The sequence below is a fragment of the Spermophilus citellus genome, assembly GCF_964194105.1.
Source record: "Spermophilus citellus genome assembly, chromosome: 12".
NCBI lineage: Eukaryota > Metazoa > Chordata > Mammalia > Rodentia > Sciuridae > Spermophilus > Spermophilus citellus.
Genome location: NC_138198.1, coordinates 11,245,966 through 11,265,950, shown reverse-complemented (window position 1 = coordinate 11,265,950; position 19,985 = coordinate 11,245,966). Strand labels below are relative to the sequence as shown.

Genomic DNA, 19,985 nt, shown 5'->3' with positions numbered 1-19,985 from the left:
ATATTGTACCAATTTTATCTAGGTCTCCAAAGGCCCCACACCTACCCCCTGGAGCCTCTACTCTTTGGCTCCAGTTGCAAACTGATCCTTGTGCACATCTGTTAGGCACGTGAGCTGCTCTGAACAGAACAAGGCTTTTCAGCTCGGACTAGTCAGCTAGTGTCTCTGTGTCACAGCCCTGTGTTGTTCTCTTGCTCCCATTTATTTAACATTCTCTACTGAGTGTCTCTCATCCCAGGTTTTAGGCGGGATGCTGGGAAATGGAGAAGAACAAATCCCAAGCCCAGGCCCAGCCCCCAGGAAGCTCGTAGCCAATTACTGGGGCAAAACAGGCCATTAGGAGCAGTGCAGGCTGTGAGGTTCTGGGTCCTGAGGGCGCAGAGAAAGGTCTCCCCTGTCCTAGCCTCAAGCTGCTGGCAGAGGCCCCCCGAGGCTGTCAATGGAGGAGTGCCATCCGCAGGTTGGAAGACACTCTGGGAAGGCAGTGTGGAGGGTAGATTAGACACCAGGAGATCTTGAGATGGAGAAGTAACGGCCGAGGTGGTGACGGTGGCAGTGGTGTTGAACATAATCAACAGACGTGAGGAATATTTGAGTGGTGCCATCCATGCAGCCTGGTTGGTTAGTTGTGAGGGTTGAATAGAGGAGTCAAGCATGAGCCCGACCTTTCTTGACCACTAAGTTCCACCACGAAGTGACTTTGTACAGATAGTGGGGCAGCTGTTAGGATTCTACACCCTGGAATCAGCATGGAGCAGAGGGTGTGGAAGGGCAGAGAATTTGAAGATGGCAGTGAGGGGATAAGGTGAGAAAAACCAGGAGTGCTCAGAAGGAGATCCAAATGCTAGGTGCCATTCTCCCCGGCAGGGGAGCACCCTGGGGAGTCACTGCCCAATGTTCCTGGCCACCTCGTGTTCCTGTGTCGTCAGCGGCTGCCAGTGCTCTCTTTGCCCATCAGTCATTGTGTGTGTGTGTGTGTGGGGGGGGTGTTGATTTAGTACACCCACCCCCATCCAGAGCTAGGGAGCACTCTTGCTGTAAATGTCTCATCGGCAGTCATGGTGTGCCCAAGCGCAAACACCTTGTTTTCATCAAGAAAATAAGCAACTGTGTGCAAAAGCTCTGAGACGCACACTATTTGCAACCATTGTGTATAGAGGGGACTTAAAAATGTAGATGACTAAAACCTTAAAATCCATGTAGGGTGTGGATTGCGTCTTAGCACTAGGTCCTGTCCCATTTCAGGCCCGAGCTCCAAAGCCCTGCACTTTCAGAGTCGCTTCCGTGGGTCTTGGAGTGCTTGCGAAAGTGGCCAGGGCTCTGTGCTTCCCTGAAGAGATGCTGGCAGAATGGGATGTTTATTTTTATTTTTTACTTTTTTTGGTACTAGGCATTAAACCCAGGGGTGCTTTACCACTGAGCCACATCCCCAGCCTTTTTACTCTTTATTTTGAGACAGGGTCTCACTGCATTGCTTGGGGCCTCGCTAAGTTTTGAGCTTGCAATCCTTCTGAGTCAGCCTCCCCAACTGCTGACGTCATTAGTTAAAAGTTATCATTGCAGTATTTGGATTTTTAAGAATCAAAAGTCCTGCCAAGGGCTGGGGCTGTAGCTCAGTGGTAGAGCGCTTGCCTTATTATAGGTGTGGGGCACCACACCAGGCAGAATGTGATCTTTAGGATCTCAGGAGGTTGAAGGCAGGAGCGATGAGTGAAAAAGGCACTTCACTTGCTCAGCAGCAGGTTGACTGTCACACGTAGCAGATGTGCCTAATAATCAGCTCCCCATCCTTGTCACCCCAGCCTCAGAACTCAACTGAACCAGCTCATACGGGCATGTGCAGTACCATTTTCAGGCAAGCCAATGTTTATTTCTGTTTACTTTAACATCATGAAGAGAACAACTGGACACTCTGTGTGCTTTAAACACAGCTTATTTTTCTAACCAGGATCCTGCCAGGATGGTTAGCATATCCTCTCCGCCGCTGTGTTAACTAAGTGTGATGCATTGGTAGCCCCAAGGGATTGGTGGTCAGACCTTGAGACTCAGAGTTGCCCCCTAGGATGTGGGAGTACAGCAGGGAGCCAGCCAGTCAGCAGGCAAAACCACCTGCAGCTCCAGATACCCTGGAGGCCCAGGAGCGGGTGTGGCCAGTCTCAGGCTGCAGTGGGAAGTGCTGATGGAGGACTGGCCGTCTGGGGTCTGCGTACTTCTAGCTATCTGTGTAAAATCAATTTCCATAGTGATCAGACATGCAGAAGAGTAATTTCCTGTAAGTCCTGGGTCCTGGCGAGGTGGAAATGCTTCTGCTCCTCTATTGTGATTATCTAAGCCACATGATCTCAGAGGGAAAGACTTTACCCTTGGCCTGGACTCCAAATGTCCAGAAGTGTAGAAGTCGATTTTTGACCTCAGCACTGCTGTCTACAAGCCGACTTAAGTACTCTCAGCAGTTCTCGCCAGTTCCCGAGGAGGTCAGGCCACTTACACAGCCTTTCCATAGGGCTGTGGTTTTAAGCAGCAGGAATGAATGCTTACCCCACCTTAGCAGCCCCAGGCGAGCTTGGTGCTGGCTGGGGCTGCCTGCCCCAAGCCTGTGAGCTGAGGAGCCTGTCGCTGCTGACTCTCTGCAGAATCCTCCTGTGCTGCCTGTGCTTCTCCATCTGCTTGGGAAACACCACACAACAGTAGACAGGTACTTCTCAGGGATGTTATGAGGAGGGACGTGATGCTGGGTGTAAGACGCTTCACAGCTTCCCAAAAGAAAGTGATCTGAGCAAACATACCCTCTTCATCGGGGGCAGCACTCCTGCCCTCCCACTGCCCTTCCATGGCTCTCTCCCCTCTCCTAAACGGTAGTGGGAGGACTGGCACCAGCACAGCTACTGCAGGAGTGCGACAGGGAGAAGCTGGGGTGCTGGGCGGCTCTGCTCTCCTGCAGGATTGTCTGCCTACGCAGGACCAGCTCATGCTGAGGCCTAAGTTTAGAGCAGAAGGAGTTGCCAGGGCTTCACAGCCAGCCTAGGTTTGAATCCTGGCCAGGCAGATGCTACCTGCATGCCCTTGGACATGTTCCCTAACCTCTCAGAACCTGTATTTGGTCAGCTTTAATATGGAAACAGTCTTGTTGGTCTTGCAGTTATTGGAAGTTTAGATGAAGTTTGTCTGGTGTGCAGTAGATGTTCAGTAAATAGTAGCTGCTACTTCTGTGCCTTTATGTGGAAGTGGAATATAATTCCTTCTAATCAGTCCCAAGTACTTTCCTTTGCCCTCCCTTCCACCATACCTCTTTTCCCTTTTTTCTACTCTATTTATTTATACTTTCTTCTATTTATTTGTAGTTTTTTAAAAATTAGTGCCTTGTGGATATGCATAAAGGTGTGATTCACTGTGGTATACTCCTGTCTCTAATAGGAAAGTTAGGTCAGATTCATTCCACCATTCTTCCCTTTTCCTGTCCCTCCTTCCTCCCCACCATCCTCCTTCCTCTACTGCAGATGTATCCACCCCACCCAAGAAACGTTCCACCCTTGGCTTTCTGAGTTTGGCTTATCTCATTTGGCATGGTGTTCTCCAATTCCATCCATTTACCAGCAAAATTCATAATTTCATCCATCTTTATGGCTGAGTAAAACCTCATTATGTATATGCACCACCTTGTCTTTATCATTCCATCTGTTGATGGGCACCTAAATTGGTTCCCCAGCTTGGCTGTTGTGAACTGCACTGCTATAAACATCGATGTGCCCTGTAGCGTGCTGATTTAAATCTTTTGGATTTAGCTGAGGAGTGGAATAGTGGGGTCATATGGTGGTCTCATCCCTAGTTTTTGAGGAGGTAGAGGAGTTTTTGTTTGCTTTGTTTTTAGTGCTGCTATGTAACAATGTCTGAATGTGCACAAGCACCAGATATGGGAAAGCGGAATTCTCCTTAGCACTCATCAATGAACAGAGCCTCAGAGGTGACAGGACCAAGGCATGGACAGATTGTGGAGGGTCGTCCTGCAGAGATGGATGGGGCCCAGGATGCCACACTGTCTCCCAGGCCTCCAACAGGACCATCTGGATGCCACCTTCCACTCTACCCCGACACACCACATCCAGTTCACCTCTCACTGCCTCCTGTTGAAATAGCAGCAGCCTCCCCTGCGGTCTCCCTGCCTCCAGCCTCTTCTCCCTCAAGTACTCTTCCTTGTCTCCCTGCTCTCCTGTCATTCATTCTACAGCCACTTCATAGCCTCCGTGGCAGGCCCAGGGCTCAGCCGCGGGGCCTCCAAAGTCCTCACAGGACACCCTGGTTCATTTCTGCCTGAGCTGGGCTGAGTGGAGCCTGGCCCTTCCTGTCTGTGCATCCCTTCCCTTCCTGCCCTGGGCAGGACAGACAGCACTGCCTCCCGCCAGGACATACTTCCCGGCACTGTTGCCTTTCAGAATGTCTGCGGGCTCCTCCCACCGTCCTCCTTCCCTGTCCCACAGAGGCAGGTGGACCCTTTCCACAGCAGTTGAGCCCCAGCTTTGCAAGAACTGCTGGCATGCAGACGGGTGTCTGTCACATGTCTCTCAGTCGCTTGCTGGGTTTTCCATCCCAGCTCTCCGCAGAACCTGGGCCCAGTGGACCTCCGTCGAGTGTCCACCACTCAGAGACGTTCTCCTGCCCTCCTCCCGCTCTGGCGAGGGCTTCGGGCCTTTCTCAGTGACATTCCAGCCCTCCACTGCAGCCCCTTCTCCAGGCCGCTTAGAGAAGTGTCCGTAAGTGAAAATTCCTCACAGGAGACTCCCGTCCTGTCCTCATGTCCAACCTCCATAGTGCTGCACAGCAGCTGTTCGCTGTCTTTTGCAAAGTCACTCGAACGTGGCCATCAAGTCGCCTCCCAAATGTCTTTTTTCAGGACATTTGATCCCAGTTCCCTTGACCTCCCTCCTGGGCCCAGGGCACCTGCCCTTGAGTCATCCTTCCTGCTCTTTCCACATCCTTTCCGAAGCCTGCTTCTTGTTCTTGGTGTTGGAGGTTCTGAGGAGACCCCTTTCCCAAGATGCCACGTGCAGCTCAGCTCAGGAGCAGGCCCCTCACTCCGGCTTCTTCAGTGTCAAGAAGATGGGGGACAGAGATTTTGCCCCAGAAGGTCAGGCGCGGCATCTCCTCTGTGGAAACAGTGTCATTGAAGGATATTGTCCTACCTGTGTCTAAGGAAAGTTGTTGTCGTTTTATTTCCTAGTGAAATGTGTGAGACTGGCAGAAAAGAGTAATTTTTATCACTTATGTGGTAGCCAGACTGCTAAACTGAAGACCTTTTCATGTTTAGAATGGCTGCAGGGACCCCACCTTGCCTGCCTCCACATGTGCCCCTGGGGAGGATACTTCATTTGGTGAAGGAGTCAAGTTCCCGCCCTTACCCCTGAGCAGCCCTGGGCTTTGAGCTGTTGCAGAGGCTCCGGTGGGAACTCGAGCTTGCCTGCCCACATTTGGGGTCAGAGCCCCATTTTCTCTCTGACCTTTTCAGTGTTGCTGCTCCCTAAGTGTCCAGCCAGCCACATTCTCCTTTCCTGGCCAATCATTCATTGCTCGTGGCACTGGGTTTCCTGGGAGGCATGTCCAGGGATGACCTAGAGAGGTGGTGATCATCCCTCTGTCCTCTTGTATCCTATCCTCTCTCTTCTGTGTGGTAGTCCCACAGGGGGACCTCATCGTCCATGTGTATCCTGACCCCTTTCTCTACATAGTCTTCTTTCCCTCCCTGCATTTTTTCTGTTTTGAAATAGCAGTGGTTGCCTTCTTGAGCATCCTTAACTTTTTACTGGGACAGAGAAGACAGGGGGCACCAGTGATCACTGGGAAAAAGAAAAGGAAGACAGAATTAGTTATCCCTTCTTTTTCCAGCCCCTTCCTGCTTTCCTTCCTCCACACTGCCCATGAGGCAGGGGGGCAGGGCTTGGCCCTCCAGCACCTTAACATTGCAGAAAACACCGTCTTTCCACAACTGCTTCCACAATTCCAAAAGCAAGGCAGGAAATGTACAGGTGCACATGCATGTGTATGTCTGCAAAATTTTAAAAGATACAGAGCTTAACAACTTGGAACATCTTGCTGGGAAAGGTGAATATTCTCTTTAAAAGAAATCATATTTATTGAGTTAACAGTGAAAATGTGTCTTTATTCATTCAAGGAAAAAAAAAATCTATATAGGAATTCTTTTGTACACCAGGGACTGTTTTAAGTGCTGGATCAGCTCCCGAGAGTTTCATTGTTGGGAGGAAACAGTGAAAGTCAAGTGATTGAGTGACTGTCAGTTGCCAACTGGGCTGAATGCTGTGACATGGAGGATAGGGAGCACAGTGGGTGCTGTGTGCACAGGGGAGGACTGTTTCAGTCTCTGAGAAGTCCAGGAAGGCCTCTCTGTAAGCAGAGAGTCTGGGAATGAGTAGGAATTATCTAGAAGAGGGAAGAAGGGAATGGGTTTACTTTAAACTTCATTAGCCAGGGAAGATATAACCTCGGAGCTGTCCTTCCTAAATATGTACTTAGTAATTTTAAGGAGTAGACAAGTCAGCAGGGCATGAAAGCAAAAAAAAAAAAAAAAAAAATTCAGTTGATGTAACAGGCAATCTTTAAATTGAGCCAATTTGATGTTGGCCTACTTGAAAATTAGATAGTGGAAGCTATATAAATTCCATATACCTAAGCCTCTCTGTGGTCTGATAATGGTGTGCATTATTTTTGCTTGTTGCAGTAAAAATCGTTATTATAAAGTTTGTTACAATGAAGTTTATATTTGAAGCACTAAGTGCTTTACTCTTCAGTTTTCACTTTCCTCCACTGCTCTCTAGGAAGCACTCCTGACTAACGTGTCCTAGGAGTATGCCTTACCCTCCTAAATTGACTTTCCCAGACAAAAGGTTTCTTTTTCTTTTCCTCCCCCCCCCTCTTTTTTTTTTTTTTTTTTTTTTGGTGAGGGGGACTCAACTTAACCACTGAGCCACATCTCCAGTGCTTTTTATGTTTTGAGACAGGGTCTCACTAAATTGCTTAGGGCCTTACTAAGTTGCTCAGGCAGGCCTCAAACTTGCAATCCTCATGTCTCAGCCTCTGGGTTTCTGGGATTATAGGCATGTGCCACCAGCCTGGCCCCAGAAGTTTTCTTTGAAAGCATGAAAACCCACTACTATGGTGTGCTTGTGGTTCTTTCATTTCCACATGCAGTTAATGTGCTTGATGGGAGAGAACTGATTTGATCAGGTTTCCTCTCACATTTAAACCCAGGGTAGCATTGCTCATTTTCCAAAGAAAATCTCCTTCTGGAAGAACAATGCTGGGACGTGCCTGAGTATTGAGAGGGAAGCATTCTGTGTAGAAAGCGCTGTCACTTTTTAATCCCTTACTTTTTGTTGTTTTCTCAAAGGCAGGATCTATCTGTTGAAAACATCTTCCGAGACTGGCTTGAGAGTTCTGGAATGCCAAAGGTATGCTCAAGATAACTGCTTCAGGAGTCTGTGGAGAGCAGACTGCTCAGCCCACCACTCATGACTATGGTTTTTAGTACATGTACATAAACGTCATGATCTTGCTGAGGTGGAGTGTCCCTAAGTCAGGAAAACACTGCACTTCAGTGTGCCATTTGGGGGCACTCCTATGGCTACTGTATCAATTTATTGTGATGCTATGGGTGGATGTTAGTCGGCTTTTGTGACAAGTAACCAAAATACCTGTCAAGAACAACTTAAAGGAGGAAAGGCGTATTTGGGGTCTCAGGGTTCTGGGTTCACAGATGGCTGAGTGCATTGTTCTGGCCCACGCGAGGCAGCACATCTCGGCAGAAGGGTGGGGTAGAGGAGTGCTGCTCCATTCCTAGCTGACCAGGAGACAAACAGGGAAGTGGCCACAGGGGAGATGCGTCCTTCCAGGGCACGTCCCCAGTGACTCACCTCCTCCAGACACACCCCACCTCCAGTTACCACCAAGGCCCTTCAAACTAGGACGGACTGATTAGGTTCCAGCTCTCACAGTCAATCACTTAACCTCCAAACAGTCCTGCATTAACAACGGAGCTTTTGGGGGTACCTCATGTCCAAACCAGAACAGTAGACATGATGCTATCCTCTGCACTGTGTGTTAAATGGGTTCTTACAGAGCATGGGGCATATTTTGGGTAGTGTCACCAGGCAACAGTTTCATGCCCCCAGGGTTGGGCAGCTGACCTCTAGCTCTACTCTTTGGATGTAGCCAAATAGGCAGACAGCTTTCATTTCACCTGTGATACTTACATCTCCTTCCCTTATTTCTCCAGTACACCTGCCTCTCAGCCTCCCTCCCCGGTATGCAAGAGCCTCCTGCTTCAGGCTGGCCTCACCTGTGTTATCTGCTTAGAGTCATTTCTCTGTTTGGGGGGCTGGGGCTCACTCTTAGTCAAGATTTTCTCCTTCCCTTTCAGTCCATGAGCGGTTCTGAGGGAGATGCCTTTTCCTGACCAGCCCTAGTCCCATCTGAGTCACCTGACCTGAAACCTCTTCTTCCCCACCCCTCATCTGGGTCCTGAGCCTCCTAGAGCGTGTTGGGCAGCCCAGGCCCCTCACCAACCCAAATGCTGACTCAAGCAAGAGACTGGGCCCTGGGGAATCTGAGGGTGTCATCCCAGACAAGGTAGTCAAAGGACGCTTTGGCCTGGAGCTTGCCCTGTTTGGGTGAGGGCGGCTGCACACCACTGTGGTGGGCTTTAGTGGCTGAGGGTGGACTCCCATGGCAGCGAGAAGCTCTGCCCCAGCTCAAGCAGCCCCTGTGACCTACTTGTTTCTGGTTTCATGGCTGGTTATATGAGCTTCCCCTTGGGAGTGTCTGAGTGTCAATCAATGTCTGTGATCCATGAAATGAAGGAGCTGGGGGCAGGGTGTCTCCATTACCTTTTCGTCCCTCAACTCACTTCTCTATTCTTTCCTATCACTTGGGAAAATTATCTGCCACCAGCCATCATTAGCTTGTTCCTGAAAAAGGACTTTCTGCCTTTAGTTCAGGAGTGCATGTCACCTGTTAAAAGTTATTTATTTGGCCCAATCCTCTGGGAATAAACGAGAATTAACAATAGAACAAAATGGAGTGGAGCAAGGCAGCTCCGGGGCCCTTCAGTTTCTAAGAGGGTGACTTACAGACCAGGCCACCCCCATGCAGAATATCCTGGGAGAGTGGGTTCAGGTTCCTCTGGTCAGAACTGCAGCCTGGCCGTTCATGCTTTAGATGGGGTCGGAGACAGTCTGAAGCCCTTTGCCTATGGTTGTCTTCCTAAGCCAGAGCGTTGTAAGGGTGTCCAGACTTCCCAGCCTGGGACAACAAGGCAGCTACTTGCAGCAGTTAGTCCAGAGGGAAGGAAAAAGAAAATGTTCTTAATCTCACACCCAAAGCTGGCATGTCCCACTTGGGTTGTGGGTCTGTACCTTCCCCTGGAGAGGAGGGGTTTGCCAGGACCAGGAGGCTGTTGTTTTTCATTAAAGGGGGAAGGGAAGTGGCAGGGAGAGAGTTGCCTGTGAGCCTCGTGCTCTTTCCAAGATCTGGTTGCATGAGCGACAGCTTGCCTTGTGAGCCCTAAGAATCCCTGATATGAACTGATGCCCTGCTGTCGAAACAGCCAGGTGCGAAGAGGCCAGCTGGCTGTAAATTGTCTTTAAGACATAACTGCTATTTCCTTGGGTCCTGAACTCCTTAGTAAAAACTCAGCAGCAGACAGAAGGACCCTGATTTGGTGCACAGTGTCCTGTCGCTGGGTGACCAGGTGGCGCACCTTTTCATCTCCTCTTCCCTTTCTGTGGCTGCTGGTCATTGGTCTGCTCTCAGCCCTTCCAGACTCCTGGAAAGTTTCTTTTTGTTTCTACCTGAGCAAAAGGTGTGGCGAGGACCTGAGACCTCAGGCTGCAGAAGCTTTCAGGTGCACGGGAGGCCTTATCCTTCGTCCCCATGGTAATGATATAAAGTTCCTAGCATGCCTGCCCTGGAATGGCGACTGGGTAGTGAGACTCCTCTGTGCTCTTTGTTCTCCAACATTTCTGGACCCCAGCAGCTGAAGTCATTCATGACAGAAGTCAGGTTTTCCTGCTCAGGTTTTCACCCCGCGGTTACAGAGGCTTTTTGTCTTAGGAAGGCTGGCTTTGTGGTTGGCCTTGATTTTCCTTTTTTTGCCACGTTGATTGGAAGTCATTAAAAAAAATAATAAAATAGCCACAGCAACAACATAGGTGAGCATGAGCGTCACACAAGTAAAAGAAATTGGATCAACATCTCTAAAGAGCATCTCACCCTATGACTTTTGATCTTCCAGAGAAACTTAAATCGTGCCCTCAGTGGGGTAAATTACTCACTCTGTGACATTTTTCTGACTGTAGAAATATTAAACATTTATGTTAGAATATTTTAAAAATTTATAAATAAAAATAAAAATGACCCAGAGATCTCATGAAAATGGGAGGAGACCAAGAGATTAGAGGAAGGGATCGAGAGCAGGGAGTTGTGGGGAAAGAAGGTAACAGAATCAGCTGTCTGTGTGTACGGCTGCACCACAATGAGGCCCGCTTGTATGGCATTGTATGTACTAATTTAAAATAGTAAAAGGGGATAGGGAGGGGTGGGCTGGGGAATAGAGGTATGGGGGAATCAGATGATCAAATTATGTTATGTACATGTATGAGTATGTCACTGTTGCGTGTATCAGTAAGAACCATAGGGCTGAGGATGTCGCTCAGTGGCAAGCACAAGACCCTGGCACAATTCCCAGCACTAAAAACAAAAAAACTATATGTGTATGTATGTATATGTGTATGTGTGTGTGTGTGTGTGTACACACACACACACACATCACAAAAAATTAAAAGATAAATAAAAATATAACAACACACAAAAAATGACCAAGAGATTATTTTTTACACATATCCTTTTAGTCATTATTCTAAATATCCCAATACATATTTTACCCTTTCCTCTTTATTCTCATATATATATATATATATATATATATATATATATATATATATATATAAAAATAAATCTTCCACTGAGCTGTACCCCAACCCTTTTCATTTTGTTTTTGGAACAGGGTATCACTATAATGCCCAAGCTGGCCTCAAACTTGTGATCCTCCTGCCCCAACCTCTTGAGTAGCTGGGATTACAGACATGTGCCACCATATCCTGCTTATCTGCTTTTTTAAAAGTAAAAACAATGTGCTTTCTATAGCAAGTTGAAATAATAGCAGAATATGAGATGTAAACAACCCTGAACCCCTCAGTCGTACTCCCCAGGATAACCACGCTCGGTGTACATCCTCTCACATCCTCCCTGCTGTGCCCTTTTTAAATAAAATTGGAATTTTATCATCCAAACTTTATTTTTTAATACTATGTCATGAGCAGTTATCCTTAATACATTTCAAGAGCAATATTTTTATTGGTACATTTTAATTATACATAATGGTAGGATTCATTGGTATCGTATAAGCACATAAGATAATTTGATCAATCTCATTTCCTAGTAACTCCCCCTTCCTCCCCAGAGTTCCTCCCTCTACCCTTCTGGTCTCCCTTCTATTTTCATAAGATTCCTCTTTTTTTTTTCTCTCTCTCTCTAGCCATATAAGAGAAAATATATAAGCTTTGACTTTGAATCTGCCTTATTTCAAAGAACAATATATTTTTAACAGCTGTGTTGCTTCTTAATGCATAGTATCATAACTGAATTTTCTCAATAGTATGCAGTCATTTCTTGGTATGTGTAGGGATTGGTTCCAAGGCCTGTTGTGGGTATCCAAATCCTTGGATGGCCAAGTCCCATATGTAAAGTGGTAGGATATCTGCACATAACCTACATCTCTCTTCCCAGATCCTTTGAGTTACTCTGTATTACTTATCATACCTAATACAATGCAGAGGCTCCATCAACAGCTGTTACACAATACTTTTTAGGAAACTGTGACAAGGAAAAATGTGTGTGTTCAATACAGATGTAATTTGTTGTAGTTGTTGTTGTTTAATACTTTTGATCCTTGGTTGAATCCAGGGATGTAGAGTCTGTGGATATGGAAAGCCAACTGCACATTATTATTAAGTTGCACATTTTACTAATTTGTCACCTCTATAAATAGACTTCTGTTCCTTTTCTTGTTCATTGTAAGGTTCCTCCTCATCCAAGGTGCACGTATGTATTTTAATCTCCCCCCCACCCCGGGGATGAACTCAAGGGCACTTGACCACTGAGCCACATCCCCAGCCCTATTTTGTATTTTATTTAGAGATAGGGTCTCACTGAGTTGCTTAGCACCTCATTGTTTGCTGAGGCTGGCTTTGAACTTGCAGTCCGCCTGCCTCAGCCTCCTGAGCTGCTAGGATTACAGGCCTGTGCCACTACAACCAGCTATGTTAATCATTTTTGTTTGCAGATTTATTCGGATACCTTTTTTCCATCTAATCTTTCTTCAGCACTACTTATTTTAATTGCTACAGAACTATCCAGACTGGGGCTGGGGTTGTGGCTCAGTGGTAGAGCACTTACCTAGCATATTTTAGGCACTGGGTTCTATCCTCAGCACCACATAAAAATAAATAAAGGTAAAAAGAAGAAGAAGAAGAATTAAGACTCAACCTGAGTTAAAAAAAAAAATCGGACTCCTCCACCCTTCTTAGACTTCCTCCCTTCATTGCCAGTCCGGAGATCCTTAAGTACATACTTGATCATATTTTCCCCTTTCCTCTCCTAGCACCTCCACCATTTTCTCGACATGTTTTGCTTGGCCTAGTGTAGTGGCTGACTGGTCTTTTAGCCACCAAGTTCTTCCCCTTTCCATGCATCATCCACAGAATGCCAAGTAAGGTTTCCAAAACAGCTCAAACCCACTCTCACCAGAAACTTCCTCCCCATTGACAATGCGCTTAGAATGCTCTTTGGCCTGTTGATGGATGCTGTCCACAGTATGGCCCCAAACTACCTTTTTAAACCTTATTTCCACCATCCCAGGTATATGCTCAACCAGAACTATCAGTCTGCAAATATTTGTAAACTTCACCACTAGCCTCTTTTCCGTGCTCTTCTCCCCTTGGAACGTCTCCTTCTCTCTGCATTAGTGTGCAGCACAAGCTGTCTCACACTCTTGCTAGTGTGCGTGTGTCTCACACCATCCCTCTCAGCCCCAGAAGCAGGTGATACCTGGCTTGTCTTTACAGTTCCTGAGGTGACTCTTCCCTGCCATGGCCATGGCACGTAGTAGTACCTGGGGATCACAGTCCAGGACAGCAGCTACCAGCTTCACGTGGCTGTCAAGCCCTGGAAGTGTACCTGGTGCAACTGAGGAGCTGGATTTTAATTTAATCTTTATTAGATTTATTTAAAAATCCAATAAATCTGTTATTGTTTCGAACACTGTGGATATTGAAAAAAAAATCTACTTTTTCAACTATAGATCTTATGAAATATGAAGAGAAACCAAGGATTTCTGATTAAGATTTAGAATCTGAATTGAGATGGAATGTTAAAATTCATACATAGAATACTTTTTACAAAAAAATGAAAGAAAGCTATTTCATGTTTTTAAAAATATCATTGCATGTTGAATTGGTGTTTTGTGTGTTTTGCAACCCAACACACATACAGTTGGCCTCTGTACCTGCAAGTTCCACATCCGTAGATTCAACTATGGATCAAAAATATTTTTTTAAATTGCTTCTGCATTGAACATTTACAGATTTTTTTTTCCCCTTTTGGTATCAGGGATTGAACCCAGAGCACTCAATTACTGAGCCATATCCCCAGCCCTTTTAATATTTTTATTTTTGAGACAGGGTCTCGCTGTGTTGTGTAGGGCCTTGCTAAATTGCTAAAGCTGACCTTGAACTTGGGATCCCCCTGCCTCAGCCTCCTGAGCTGCTGGAATTATAGCTGTGCACCGCCACACCTGGCATAGGCCTTTTTTCTTATTATTCTCTAAACAGTACTGTAAAACAACCGTTTCCATTGCATTTACATTGTATTAGGTATCACAGGTCATCTGGAGGTGCCTGAAGGATGGGCGTAGATGTGATACAGTTGCTGCACCCTTTCATCTAAGGGACTTGAGGATCAGATTTTGGTATCTGGGAGTTTCCTGGTGCCAATCCTCCACAACTGTATACCCAATAAACCATATTATTAAATTAATTTTACCTGTTATTTATTACATTTTTTAAATGTGGCGACTAGAATATTTAAGATGATAGCTGTGGCCTGTTTTGAAGGCTGTTGATTGCATTAAAATCTGAGTGCATAATGCCTTATCATCGCCCACAGCATCGATATGATTGAAGGCATCTGTATTTTTGTGAATCATGTGAGTAAAGACAGCCGGCTAATCCACAGATGGCCTTGGTTTGCCATGACAGCAGGAATGAGTCCCACCCGTAGGTAAAGTGACAGAGTGTCGTGTTCACAACAGGCGTTCAAGGGGCACGAAGGAATTCCCAGCCTGGCTGCAGTCCCAGTTTCAACTGCCGGTGGACTTGTTGTGTTGAGGTCTGAACACAGCGGCACCCCCGCGTAGTTGCACCTCAGGACACTTCTATGCCTCCATCTCTTTGGAGCAATCATTGGCAGCAGTGGCAGCAGGAAGGAGAGAAGATGGCTGATGGCCCACCACATGGTGTGCCCCAGAAACAGGCAGGAATCAGCTCAAGTTCCCAGGCTTGTTCTTGGATCCTAGAATTTAGAACCACACATTATTTTGTCATCTTGGGAAAATGCCACCTCTTCCCAAGCAAATACCTGCCAAAGGCCACACAAGTAAATGATAAAAAATATTGTTGCAGTCACCAGAATTGAGGAAACTCGATAAGACCTCATGCAGGAGCCTTTGTGTCATTGTAGCCCAGGATATGCTCTTTAGCATAGAGAAAAACAGCTAGCTCATTAGGAGAATAATTTGTAGGCTTCCTTTACACATATTATATAATACTATCAACATAATTCTTAATCTCCATGGTGTCTCATAAGAATGCTGCACTTAATGGTCAGTCAAGGATACCGAGACTGGTTATTTTTCAAATTATATGCACTGGTTCTTTGCGACAGTACTTGCCATACTGTCGTACACTCTGGGGGCTCTTGATAATTTCATTGTCATTTATGTTCAGTAGCTTAACTCACATTTTCTAAGTGACCGAACATCTTGTTGAGGATCCTTAGAGATAAGTTGAATAGGTCTCTGGCCTCCTGTAGGGCAGCATCCAAAGCTCTGAGGCTCTACAGTCACTTATAGTTCCTCAGAGTGCCTGGCCCTTAACAGGCTCTTCCAGGTGCTGGACTGCTCAACTGGGGTGCAAGAGAGTTTATCAAAATCCTTTCATTGTGAGCTTCACTTCCCTTATTTTGGGCCCCTGGGGCTCAGTGTTCACATTAGTTTGCTGGGGCTGGCATAACTGAATGCTGTAACTGAATGGGTGACTTAATACAGATTTGTTCTTCATGATTCTGAAGACTGCAAGTCTGAGATCAAGGTGGTGGCAGGTTTGCTTTATCCTAAGACTGACTCCATAGCTTGCAGATACAGGTCACTTTCTCACTGTGTTCTCCCAGGGTCTTTTTGTGTGTCCAGTATTTCTATCTTTATCTCTTTTTATAAGGTCCCTAGTTATATTGGATTAGGGACCACACATATGACTTTATTTTACCTTAATGGGTTTGTTTCTAATATATTCACATTCTGAGGTACTAAAGGCAAGGACTTAAACATATGAAGGGACACAGTTTAGTCCATACCAATGCTTAGTCCCTCTTTTCTATTTTTCTGACTAAACCTAGGGCCTTGTGCATGCTAGGCACGTGCTTTGTTCACTATTTTTAGTGAATTCCTTTAAAATGGCCTATAAAATTCACTCAAGACAACCTTGCTTTATTTTATTCCTCTATAGAGAAATATGCTTCAGACATATTTTTGAAACCCAAGTGATGTTATTTATCCAGTCCACAAAAACTAAACATCACTAGGCGCAGTGGAGCATGCCTGTAATCCCAGTGCTTAGGGAGGTGGAGGCAGGAGGATCATGAGTTCAAAGCCAGCCTCAGCAAAAGCGAGGCACTAAGCAGCTCAGTGAGACCCTGTGTCTAAATAAAATATAAAATAGGGCTGGGGATGTGGTCGAGTGCCCCTGAGGTCAATCCCTGGTACCAAAAACAAAACAAATCAAAAAACTAAGCATCATGTCTGGTGATACAAGAGAAATGTAGGAAGGGTCCATTGTCCCATAGAGACCAAATCACAGAAGGTCCATGCTGGGTGTTGTTTATTGGGGCATCTGATTCAATATTGTCCAGATATATTGACCTCTTCTAAGGGAAAAAACAAACAAACAAACAAAAAACAACTTTTAGAATTCAGAAAAAGCAGGTCATTTCTATTGTGGAAGAATAATTGAGGTGTCATTTGAAGCTATTCTTACAGGGCAGATGAGAGTGTGGGCAGGGAGATACTGGGGAAAAGGCCATCATCTGCAGGGAGGGCCGTATAATCCATGTTTGATGCTAGAAAACAGAGTTTGAGCCACATCAGGCAGTCAAGTCTCAGTGATGGGGGTGGGGGGGCTGAGTGAACCATGGGAGGAGCTTTTGCAGCTGGAGCAGTGGGAAAAGAGCCCCTCCCAGCAGCCTCACTCTCAGGTCCCTCCCAACACCTGTTCCCTGCAGCACTCAAACCAAGGCCATCTACCCCTAAAGATCTAGGAGGGTGACTGCATTTTTAAAACAGGGAAGAAATCCAGCAAAAGAATGAGTTTTGATTACTATTAGAGAAGCGATCTTCTCCCTTTCTGTCCTTGTTGTTAGGAACAAGTTTATGATTTCTTGTTTTACATGGAAAGCAAGGTCGCAGAGGGGGCTGTTTGGTAAGGTGACATAGCCGGAGTGCATAGCAACTTGAATGTGGTGGTCCTAGAGAGTGCCCGAGACATTCCAGAGCCACTTCTTCAGGCTCTAGAAGAAGTGACCAACTGGAGCTGCAGCTTTCTAATGGGGTTAGGTGGCCCAGCAGCCTTCCCTGGCAGACAGCTCCCTGGGCAGAAGGTCCAGCTTTTCCACTCCGGGAAGGGTGGAGGTGACCCGATAGAGAGAAAGAGTTAGACTGACTTTTTACTCCTTGGTTTTCAACTTTGAATTTTCTTGTCCAGAGCTATTCATATACTTGGATCCATTTTGAAAAACAGCACTGACTAGATGGCCAGTGCAGATGGCCAGTGGCATCTGTCAGAGAGCAGGTGCAGGGTGCTGGGGGTCATCTATCCTACAGGTGCCCTCAAAGGAGAAAGTGTGAAGCCACATGAAACAAGCCCAACGTGCCATACTGCAGACGATGTGCCCACTCCCTGCCAGTGACAAGGGAGCACCCTGGGGAAGGTGGGGGGGGGGGCGGCCGTGACCTTTAGTAGCTCACATTGGAGGTGTGTGTGTGGTGCCGGGGATTAAACCCAGGGCCTTGCACATGCTAAGCACGTGCTTTATCACCGAGCTACTCACCCTCAGCCCTGGACATGTATTTTTAAAGTGAGCTCAGAGAAAGTCATATGAGGGTGGCTTCCGTGATTTAGATAAAGAGCATTTGAAAACTTTTTCCTTTAAAAAGAATGTAAATTCTGCAGGGCTGGAGTTGTGGCTCAGTGGTAGAGTGTTCATCTAGTGTGGGTGAGACACTGGGTTCGAACCTCAGCATCACATAAAAATAAATAAAATAAAGATATTGTGTTCAACTAAAAAAATATTAAAAAAAAAGAATGAAAATTCTGAACAGGCCCAGTTGGACACAGACACTTTCAGGCATGTGATACTATGGACAGAAATCAAATATACTTGTTTGGTGGACTAAGGATAAATTTGTTCTGCCCTTTGAACCAGAAGGAAAAGGAAGCAGGAGCCGCTAGCTTTGAAAAGACTGTTTGCTCAGTCCATTTCATGGAGACAGTTGGCAGTGGTTTGTGTGCCTATGGGTTTCAAGAAAGAGTTAGAGCAGGGTCCTTGCAAGAAGTATGGGTCTGACTTGGGTTAGAGACGCTCTGGGGGTCTAGATATCAGCAGCGTCCAAGAGCCCATTTAAAGTTATAGATCTCAGGCTGTCACTCCTTATCTATAAAGCAGAATCTGCATAGTTATAGCTGGGACTGGTTGATGAGCTCTATAATTGTGTTATATTCCAGGATATACACTGTCAGAAGTTTGTCTTCCAAGTACACTCTAAACTCTTAGAATCCTTCAATTGTATACTCTTCCTGATTGGCTCAAATACTTGGCTTTGAGGTTTAGTTTATTTGTTGAAGGAATATGCCAAGCATTGCATGTACAGAGCTGAGAGGGCACATGCCCTGCCATGAGCTCAGGATCTGTGGGGTATCTGCAAACCAATCATGATTCTGTAATGCACAAGAGGAATCTGCCCCAGAGTTGGAGACTGGGCGGGACTGTGGGAGAGGTTGACTTTCCTGCATCTGCCTTGTTCAGCAGGAAGCTAAGTCTCTAAGAAAACAAAAAACTTGCTGGCTCAGCTTTTAAGCTCCAACTCAGTCACCATCAGTCAGCTCATTGTGTAAGTGAGCCAAGTCACTGTCCTCAAGGTGCAGTCTGGTGGCTGTGTTTGAACATATGAGCATTACCTGTTTTTCAGGCTTGTAAATACTGTGCACCAGAGAGATTCACTTAAGGAAAGACTACTACATCTTTCGCAGTTGAGCACTAGCACTTAGTAGGATTTCACTGTAGTGATGCTTTATTTCATCTAGAGAGTTCTTGAGAAGGAAGGAGCCATATAAACTCAAAGAATTAGGGCAAAGATATCTGCTTTAGATTATAAACTTCAGTCAGTGGAAAAAATTGATTCTGCTTATTAAGAAGAACTACCCCATCCTCTCTTCATCAGGCTGAGGACATACTCTGGCAGAGTCTTCATTAAAACAGATGGTTTTAGGTCAGGCATGCTGGAATCCCAGAGGCTGAGACAGGAGGATCACAAGTTCAAGGTCAGCCTGGGCAACTTAGTGAGACCATCTCAAAATAAAACAAAAAGTGCTGAGACTGTGGCTCAGTATTGAAGTACTTGTCTAGCAGGTGAAAGGCCCTGGGTTTAATTCCTAGTTCCACCAAAAAGCAAAACAAAACACCCAACAGATAACTTAATGTTCATATTATTCCTATCTCCGACCTGAGGAGCAACAGCTCAGTGGGTTATATACATGGGTGTATACACCTGCTCACGTCTTTGGCTGTGTGACATTGCACATTCTGAGTTAATATTGGCATCTGGGCCTTTGAGGCAGTGGCTCTCACAGTGGGCTTCCACAGTGCTCACAGAGACCTGTACTAGCTCCTACCACCAGAGCACCCTGCTGTTAAGGAGAGTCCTCAGCGACAGGGGCTGCTCATAAGCCCAGTGCTGCTCTTCCTCCTCCTCTTCTGTGGAGACCATGATAACAGTACCAGGTAGAGGTGCAGTGGATGTCTGTGTGGCTTAATACTCTTGGGTGTGACTGGTCTTTTCTGGTCTTGCATGATTTTCAGGCTGCTTTAGAACCTCAGGCTGGGGACAAGGCCTGAACAATGTGTCATTTTCCACCATGGGAAGATGAGCCCATGAGAGCTGCCATCACCTGCCCAAGCTCAGAGCTCTAGTTAGTGGCAGAGCCAAGCTCAAATCCAGGAATCTCAGGTCTCAGCCCATGGATGAGGTCTTTTGTATTTTTAGTAGAGCTTAATCCAACTCAGCTGATCCAGTCTTTGCCTTAGTCTTCATAAAGATCTGTGAATAGTTAATAAAGGAATCGCAGAGGGCCCCAGGCAGTGGTGATTTGAAATGTAATAAATGACTGCTTTTTTTCCCCCTGAAACTGTTTTTCCCTTTTCTTTCGTGGATGCAGAATGCAGATCTCACATCCTAGGTGCCATAGATAGGTACACACACACTTCTTCCACTAGCCCTTTCTAAAGGAGGCCCTGTCTACCTGGACTGAGTATCTTGC

The 19,985-nt window shown here is 46.2% G+C and overlaps 1 protein-coding gene across 7 annotated transcripts in view; it reads left to right on the top strand.

Moving 5' to 3' along the window:
- Positions 1-19,985, top strand: part of AOPEP (aminopeptidase O (putative)) — a gene marked incomplete at its 5' end in the record, with an annotated part of 271,341 nt that overhangs the window by 165,538 nt on the left and 85,818 nt on the right. For 6 of the 7 annotated variants that reach the window (XR_014018176.1, XR_014018177.1, XM_081262546.1 and 3 more), the window contains one exon: positions 7,397-7,457. Coding sequence is in view for 5 of the 7 variants with exons in the window: in XM_081262546.1 (XP_081118672.1) it covers positions 7,397-7,457 (61 nt within the window). Of the gene's footprint in view, positions 1-7,396; positions 7,458-8,425; positions 10,971-19,985 lie in introns of those variants that run through there. The other variant, XM_081262547.1, reaches the window with a different exon arrangement.